The sequence below is a fragment of the Mastigoproctus giganteus genome, chromosome 7, assembly GCF_048544385.1.
Source record: "Mastigoproctus giganteus isolate SK-2022 chromosome 7, ASM4854438v1, whole genome shotgun sequence".
Taxonomy (NCBI): domain Eukaryota; kingdom Metazoa; phylum Arthropoda; class Arachnida; order Uropygi; family Thelyphonidae; genus Mastigoproctus; species Mastigoproctus giganteus.
The window spans coordinates 87,709,422-87,719,160 of NC_143581.1; the positions used below are offsets into that span (position 1 = coordinate 87,709,422).

At 40.8% G+C, this 9,739-nt stretch overlaps 1 protein-coding gene across 1 annotated transcript in view; it reads left to right on the forward strand.

The window, feature by feature from the left end:
• Positions 1-4,939, forward strand: part of LOC150083049 (uncharacterized) — a 396,000-nt gene extending 391,061 nt beyond the window's left edge. The window contains exon 3 of the mRNA XM_090376995.1: positions 3,825-4,939. Within this exon, the coding sequence (XP_090233121.1) occupies positions 3,825-4,817 (993 nt within the window). The 3' untranslated portion in view covers positions 4,818-4,939. The remainder of the gene's footprint in view (positions 1-3,824) is intronic.
• The last annotated feature ends 4,800 nt before the right edge of the window (positions 4,940-9,739 follow it).

Here is a 9,739-nt window from a genome sequence, read left to right on the forward strand (position 1 = left end):
TTGCAATGAAATTAGAAGGGAAATAATTATATGTTGGAAAACTGGTAATTTGTACCACACTACTACCAAAGGCTTATCATCACTGCTGTCTAATATGCAGCACAACAGTTGATGTAAAAACTACAAGAAGTCAACTCGACAATCAGCAACAATGTTATGGCTGCCGTGTTGTTGACTTAAACGTGCAAAGAATGTTCTGACCTTTCAGTGATGCATTTCCATTCAGAAAATTCATGACAGGGTTTTGGTAGTAGTGTATGCTACTACCAAAACCCTGCCATGGTAGTAGTGTAATTATTAGTTATTAATTATTAATGACTAGGGTTATTCATAATATATTATTAAGAAACCTGAAAGATTTGTTGAAACAGCTAAACTCAATGAGCTTCTCAAAACACATGCGTCACGTTTTTATTTTCTTTGTACTCTCAAAATAGCATTGTTTCTTCTGTGATGATTTCTCAAAAGCATATTTGTTTCTGTGGCAACATTTAAGATACGCGAAAGATAAAGATAGTTTCAGGTTTTTTTTATTTTCCTTTATCAGTTAGAGAAAAAAAAATATCCAGCGACAGAAAAATTCTGGTTACATTACTTTACATTAATATTTACAAATACCTAACGTAAAATGTACTCTACGAAATTATTTACAATGCAACTTGCAAATTGTAATATATAATAACTTAAATTAACATCTTATTCCTCACTACAGTGATAAATGTAATTTAATTCAAATAGTTAAAAACTTTGAAAGAATCGATAAAGAATCAAAAACACTGAAGATATCGTAGATCCCATGGTACAGAGGCACATAGCTGCCGTATAAAATCCCAATGGTTTCCCACGAGTACAGAAAATTTCAGTTGATAAGTTTACTTTTTTCACATTAATCTCAGAACATCCCGGTTGCTAAAGTTCCATAAAAGTTTTTCAATGCACCGCATTGGCACAGTTACGCCACTGGATCTGTAACACAACTAAAAAAAAAAGAAAAATTAACACATAAGAGCCAGTTTTCCTTTATATAATACATATCAATTCATGCTGGCTAGAGAAAGCTCGAAGTATAAGCTATGCTTTTTTATATATAAGCAGCGATTAATTTTCTGAAATAAATTTTAAAAATAACCATTTTATTGCTGTATCTTTCGTAGGGAGTGAATTCGTAGAAATAAATAAAATTTTCTGTGTATACTCCGGGACGGTCATATAGGGTCGGGGACACAAAATAGAAAGAATACAACATCGCCATATTAACCAGTTAAGCGGGCTTGGACCACAGTAAATTCAAAAGTATCCTCGCGTTTGACTTAACCATGGTCAATTCAAACGCCGTTTGTCCACTCGGCTTTTGGGGTACCTCGAATATGGAGAGAGAGCCTATAAGCTATCATGACTGCCTCTGTATGGTGGATATATCATACAAAAAATTCTAAAATAAGGTTTAAAAAGTCTGCGAATCGAACAGCTGTAGTGTATTAACATACCATCTTCCATTACTCCACACAATGGATATCTGCCATTCCCCAATTAACCTTCCAAAAATCTTTAGAATTCGATTATGAATCTAGTGAAAAAGATAGTTGTAATTACACCTCAGAAGCCTATTCAAGTAAAGCAACACATTGTCCGAATAAGCAAGATGACTTAGTGAAGGATCTGGATCTACCCGAAACCAACACAGATCTCCTGACATCTGAACCGCAACCAACCACTTACACAATAAGGAAATGAACAAACTCGAAGGAAATCGTCCCGCGGAAGAGGCCTGGAACCCAATGGCCTCTGATAATCAAGGCACTAAACCCTGAAGTGGACCTAAAGTCGAATCAATGAGAAATGACTCTATAAACAACATTGACGCAAACACCACATGGATGGGAAATGAAACAAGAAAGACCTCACAATCGCCGACAAGCAAACCCGGACTTTTTGACTGTAAAAACTGCAGAACGAACGGGAATCACCCCCATGAACGATCACGCTTCGATCCGATCGCTCCTGGGAACGGACTAGGACCACCAACAGCTCCGTTGCCAAATGCTATATGGCGAGCTGAATGGGGTACCCTTACCCTATTCACCTTAAATTCCCTATCCCCGGCGGGAGGGAGAGGAGACATGCTCTGTTTCCTTCCTCCCCTGCCGACCCATCTCTTCGCCTGGTGAGGCATGGGCCTGCCTCACTGACCACCTGGGATCGCCTTCTCTATCGTCCCCATGCTTCTGCCTTTCACCCTCCCCAGTCTTCAGCCTCTTTCCCCACTCTACCTGTATACCTTATCCATGGCTGGGGGAGATAACTCTTCTTCGTCTCCCCCATCCAAACTTCCCTCTGGTGTGGCATGGGCATGCGATACTGCCTAGCGAGGGTCATCTCCTCTATCGACTCCTTACTTCTACTTCTACCCCCTAGCCTTCAGCCTCCCCTCCCTCCCACTTTTATCTTTCATCTAACGTATAGCCCACACGTCTAAATTTAATAACAACAAAATTCTGCCCGCCCTATTAGGCCTTTTAACACATCTCTGTAGAGTTCAACCCCAACCAGCAATTTGCTAACAGCAATCTTATTAAGAATTAACGTCAAATGCGTATATATATTTTTTTCTTTCGCTTTTTTTTTTTTTTAGGTCCTAGCCACTGAAATCCCAAGAAACTAGGTGGCAGGACCTGCCACCTAGTTTCTTGGGATTTCAGTGGCTAGGACTTGTCATGATTCTGGACACACCCGGCTAGCCTCCACGTGGTGAGGTATAGGCAATGTCGGGCCCCACTAGGGGCCTGGCGGCCAATAAGCCGGACAAACAATGGGCACAACACATCACACTGCACAGACATGGCCCACACACTTTCAAGTCTCTGGCTTGAAAAGCCAGAGACTTGAAAGCGTGTGGGCCACGCGGAGATGGGAGAAATCCGAACGCACGCGGAGATGGGAGAAATCCCAGGTGCCGTCTGACACGAACATACCTTATACCTTAATTTAGAGAAGTTTTAGCTATTTGACACCGATCGCTCGTGCAGTGAATGGTCCTGTAAAGATCGTTGCAAAGTAATTATCCAACTCGTCTGCCACTTCTGCTGGACTTTCTATAACTTTTTCTATAAATATCAGATTCTTTGACTCCCGTCCTATAGTTCGAATGAGTTTTTCTTTTGCCTAAATTGAATTTTTCAGTCATTTGCTAAAATGACCTATATCTGACGAGCAATTCGTTTTAAATTCCTGCGGTCTCGTTCTTGGAGTGTCAATCTTCGACCGTATTTATCCCTTTTAGAGCTACATTCTCCTTTCACTCATTGTATGCTTTTTTTAGATTGTTGCTTTCGACACCAGTGGGTTCCTTTGTTTTCTCAATTGTGACTCCTGCTAAGCAGCTCCAACAATAACACCTTTCTGAAAATCGGAAAGATCACCTGTCTTTCCCATGACTGGATCAACTAAGAAGACCCCCCCCCCACCAGGTAATCGAACAGTGTTTATCTAATGCCAAGGAACTTATCATATCATTGACAACTTATATATTTTTATAGTATGTATACGTTTAATTATCTGCTGACACCAGTTGCAAACGGTTTCTAATTTTTTGATAGTGAGTGTGTAATAATATAAATCATTGACTGCTTTGAAAAAACTTATGTCATATTTGAAATAAGCATACCCAAATTCACAAAGAAATACAGATAAACAGAACCTTTATGAAAATGTCTTACATGATGTAATGTTTATTATTTACATTGCAGCTTTATCACTTACAAATAATGTGTTAGCCTTATTTTATTCATACTCAATTTCCTATTATTTGCTATTTTTTGTTTCAGGTATGGTTCCAAAACAGAAGAGCCAAATGGAGGAAAAGAGAAAACACCAAAAAGGGCCCTGGTCGACCAGCGCACAACGCCCACCCGCAGACATGTAGTGGGGACCCCATCCCTCCAGAGGAAATCGAGAAACGCGAACGTGACAAAAAGGAAAAGAAAATGAGAAAACAGCTCGAACGTCAAGCGAAACGGTTACAGCAAGCCAAATTAAAACCTGGAGTGAATTTAGTGAGCATGACAGAATCCATCCACCAGTCATTAGTGGAGTTGCGACTGGCTAATCGTCACAAAGAGCCAAAGGATTTGCTAGGAACAGAGACATTTGTGTTGTTAGAGGCTTTGGGCTTTAATGTCTGTGATATAATGAGCAAGGTTAGGGACAGTGAAGCTTTAAAGCACGGAATCAATTCGAACTCAAGTTCTCGTGAATTCATAGATATAGAAAGTCCAGATAAGGACGACGACGACGACATAGCAGACGATGACAGTAACAGCCTTTCAACTTCAGAACTAGTCTACGCAGGAAATGTGACGAATAGTGGCGGAAGTCAAGCTATGACCAAACCAAGTCCTTTCAGCATCGAGAACATCTTAGCAGAAGACACAGGTACGCGCAATCGTATCATGGACAGCGGGAAAATGTTATTTAAGGAAAACCATTACCGATTATTTCCTATAACACAGCCAGTTGGCTTTCTGATATGTGCAGATAGCACAACAGATGGTGAAAGTAGCGCCCCCTGTAGTCCAAGTAGTCCAGAAGACGTTTCTACTGTCATGGACGGTGAGGAAACAATGAAACACGCTATATCTCCTAATAATTGCAATCCTCACAATCACCAGAGGCAGGATCCGGAAAGTACTGAACTTTCGGAAGGTGATAAATTATCAGCCATAGCAACAATTCAGACAGACATTCTAAACACAATCTGTAGTGATCGAAGTGCAGAACGATCACCAGATACTATCCGTTGTAGCATGGCACTACCTTGACGGGACTGAAATAATGTACAGTGAGAAATTCTTGTATATTTTAGGGACAGGCCGTGATGTGTTTTCTTCTGAACGTATGGATTTTCAATGTCTGTGTGCTAGTACTTTCACACTTTTGCCATCCCGAGAAAGACTGGCATATCGGCACCACATTTTTTTTTTTTTTAACTGTACCATCTACTCTTTTCTACCCTTTTATTTTACCCTCATAATTTGTTCTTTTGATTGTTTAAGATGATTTGAGAAAAAGCTAAAGATATACATTCGGACAAACAGTTTCTCTACATCCCCCCCCTTCTCCGCCATGCCTGAAAGTTTTGTAGACTAGAGATAGATTAGAAAAACTGAAAATTGGAACCGTTTCTCTGTGTTTTAAGACTGGGATGTGCCAAAAAAATAAATAAATAAAATAAAATAAAAGAGAAAAAGTGAAACTCACATCAGTTTGTTCGGCTGCCAGTACTGTGCCTGCCTGTCTCCCCCCCCACCCCCCCCCCCCCCCCGCGAAGGCCACAGGGAAGCCCTTGTGCTGAGAGTAAATATGTTCTGCAAGCTTCACTAAACCGATGTCACACGAACGGAAACGCCCTAAAAACTTTACTTGATAATTATCAGGAAGACCGATGGCTCCCTTAAAGACTGTTCCCCCAACCCCATAGTGACGTCCTTTGTGTTTCAGGAAAGTTCTACCTGAAATAAAGATATTCAGCTATTAATGGTCGATTCATCTTTCTCTCTTTCACACACGTCAAATTCAACATAAAAGCCCAGCGAAATCTATTTTCAGCTTCATCAAATAAAATTTACTTGGAATACTACTAATTAATTCCATTAACCTGTATTAATTATCGTGATTAGTGGATGTAAAATTAAAATTGCAAAATGTAATTTTAGGTAAAAATTTAAGAAAATTAACAGTCATTTTTACATTTAATATAATTTAAAAATTCACATTTAAAGGGTAAATTTCCAGCTACCACGTAAATCATTAAGTTTAACTAATACAAAGGAAAATAACATACTTCCACAAAATATAACACGATAAGTAATGAATTCGTTATTGCCAGATGTATTATACAGGGTGTTTCAGTTAAACGTTTCAGAACTTCTAAGAGGGGTAGGGTACATCCTGACAACTCGAAATCATATAGCAAGGTGGGGTCGGAAATGCTTTCCTGAAGCGGTGTTGTACACAGAAGCACCATAAGAAAAGAGACCGTAAGTGAGAAATCGTTTTAATAATACATGAAAAGAAGCAAAAGGTACATGGATTAAAGTAAGTGTTCGAAGTTTCTTCCACGGGCTACAATGTACGCCTCACATCTCCGACGCATGGACATCCGAACATTCTGGAATACTCCAGGCGAATTTCGAATTTCTTCGGCAGCTACTGCGATTCTTGCAACCAGCTCCTCAGCATTGTCAACACGGGTGTCATAAACTAGCGATTTCATATGACCCCAGAAATAAAAATCAAGACATGATAGGTCGGGTGACCGAGCAGGCCAACGCACGGGACCACCACGTCCGATCCACTGTTGACCAAATGTGACATCCAGGTAGTTACGAACATCTCCGCTATAATGGGCAGGGGCTCCATCGTGTTGGAACCACATTGTCTGTTGCGTCCATGCAGAAATCTGTTCATCTCTCAAAAGTTGTGGCAATACTTGCTGCAGAAAGATCAAGTAGATAGGTCCGGTTAGACGACACGGTAACAGGTAAGGTCCGATGAGGTGATCTCCCATAATACCGGCCCATACATTGACCGAAAATCGAATCTGTGCTGCACGACGTCGTATTGCATGCGGGTTCTCGACCGCCCAGATATGGTCGTTATGCGTGTTGAAAATTCCTTCCCTTGTGAAGGATGCCTCATCGGAAAACAACACTTCAGCAGGAAAAAGGGGATTTGTAGCACATTTTCCAAGGTACCACTGTGCGAAAGCAATACGAGGTGCATAATCCTCCGGTTGCTGTGTCTGGACACGCTGAACGTGAAACGGATGCATGTCTTGTTCTCGGAGAATCCTCCAGGCGCTGCAATGGGAAACCCCGACTGCGTTTGCTAGACTTCGTGTACTCGTTCTTGGATTCCCCTGTACATGCTGCAGCACATTCTGTTCGACGGCTGGGGTCCGTGCTGTTCTTACTCTGTCCCTGTCAGCTCTTTCAAATGAACCTATCTCAGCTAACCTCTGGTGCAGTCTTGCAAAGAAATTATGACTGGGAATACGCCTCGTCGGATATCGTTCCGCGTACAAACGCTGTGCGGCTGGCCCACTACAATTTGCAGCCCCGTACGCCAAATGCATATCGGCTAACTCTGCGTTCGTGTGATCATCCATCCTACTAACTTGGCGTTCTTGTGCGAAATTAAGATTCCCTGCACTAAAGCTCGGAATTTTCGATTCTGCCCATTGGTATATGATTTCGAGTTGTCAGGATGTACCCTATCCCTCTTAGAAGTTCTGAAACGTTTAACTGAAACACCCTGTATATTATCACAACCATTTTTGGTTATACACTTCTTATCAGTGAAATTTTCCCACCTCGAATGAACGGACTGAGACGCCATTCCTTCATCTTCAGCGTTTGCAACGGTGCAGGCAGAGAGAGAAATTTGGTTTGGTTTTTATTTTTAGGAGCATTAGCAACTAAGGCCATATTGCTCAGGGATATGCGGTGGTCATTCCCTGACCTTTCCGCATCCTCCGTATTTGATGATGACGGGTTCGAACCCCGGTTAATCAAGAAGCGTGTGCTACGCACTGCTGCTCCTGCTCCTTCCCACCTGGCTACGGAAGAGAGAGAGAGAGAGAGAGAGAGAGAGAGAGAGACTGACAAAAATAATACTTTAGCGAGGAACCGCGCTAAAGTATTATTTTTTGGGATTTAGTGGCATTTGTATACGCGTCTGGCGAGACGTAATCTAGCCTTTATCATGGAGCTGCATGCCTGGCCAACATCCAGAATCATGGGGTATAAGGAGCTATCACTTACAATAGCCGCCGTTTATAGCATGTTGACGGCAACACATTAATCTTCGAATCATTTTCTTTACACTCTATCCCTAAGTCGGTGGGTCGATGCTCCTGTTCTATCGTTCTTCTGATGACGTGTCCAAATACCTTCCTGTACCCATTATTACCAACACAACGTCCAATTGTTAGTAGTAGCAGTGGCGAATGATGCAAGAAAGCAAGTTGACATAGCATCAAAAAAAAAAAAAAAAAAAAAGACACACTACACGCGTCTCCCATTCATACCCTCCAAGAATTTGTCTGGTCCTTCCTTGAATTCAAACTATCCACTGCCACAACAACAGATGGAAGCCTGTTCCAATAATCAACCACCCGCTGACTGAATTCCTACACACGAAGGGGCATAAATTGAAGTTGATTGTTTCACCTTAAATTTACGCTCCCCATGTGTGTAGTCTCAGCAAGAGGAACAATGCCATTCACATTAAGCTTACTCAATCAGATCACCCCGCAAGTGCCTAGTCTCCGGAAGCTGCAATATGCAGAACTGAATCCTTTCTAGGTAAGAGCACCCTTTTTTCCCTTCACCAATCTGGTTGCCCTTCTTTGTACCCGTTCCAGCAGACCTACGTCCTTCTTAAACTGAAGCCTCCAGACCTATATGCAGTACTCAAGGTGCGGTCTAACCATGGCCTTGTACAAAACGATAATCACCTCCTTATCCCTGCTAGAAAAGTTTCTTTATATCATTGACAAAATCCCACGAGCTGTTCTGGCAGCATGACTGCGCTACTCAGAGAATTTCATATTTGACTGCACAATTACCCACAGGTGGTTTTCATTTTCTATTACCCTCAAGTGTAGAACCACACAGTTGTTATTCTAGATATCTCGACCAACTTTAACTTCTATTTGCCATGTTGACCATCCAGCTTCTGATTTTCCAATGATCTGACCTTTCAAAGTCCGTCAGCTGTACATAATATCGCCTTACGCGTGTTAAAGGCACACCCCTAGATGGTCATTCGCTTGCAGTTGTGTTTGCCTGCTAACAATTAGCTTTTTTATAGCACCTTCAGATTAGTACGTCAGGGTTGTAACACATACGTTATTAGCTTGACATGCCAATCGTTTACGTCCATATAAGTCACAGCTGTGAATGCAAATTTTCAGATAAATCTGTTCATTAGGTGGGGCGATTTCAATGACGAGAAAGTATTTTTGTCCAATTTTGTCATCGAGTATTAAAAATACGAATGATATATCATCTACAATGATATAGCATTCGTATTTTTATTTTATTTTTAAAGACCATGGCATGACTACCCGAAATCCGGAAAACTCCAAGCTAAGGCAAGATTGTGTGAAATTTGGAAGATTCAGTCGTACTATCACTTAATTTACCAAACACATTCTAAAATAAAAAAAACTTAAGTAATATTTTTTTATGAAACTTAATAAAGTCACAAGACGGTTCGTTCATTAGTTTATGCTGATGACATTAATTTTCACCGTGCACAAGTACTGAACAGTGCCATTCTTAAATCTACAATAACTCATTTTCGTGACGGGCATCCAGAAATAACCTATTAGTACATTTATTGGTACAGCATATATATATATACACATGTATATGAGTCATGAAGGGCAATGTGCTAACGTTACGTTACTAGTAACGCTAATTATGGAGAACAAAGAGCGAACGGAACGGTGATCGCTATCATGGTGAATAAATAAGGGAGCTGAGATAATAGTAAGAATTAATAAAATAAAAATATATAAGAATAAAAATATTAAGGCTATACCCACTTATTGCCGTTTCCTCCTTTGATTTAGGCGGCTGGCCCCTGAAAAGGCGCAGAGATCACAGGACGAACAGCACTAAGTTATTCTTATTATTAATATTTTTATTTTATTAATTCTTACTATTATCTCAGC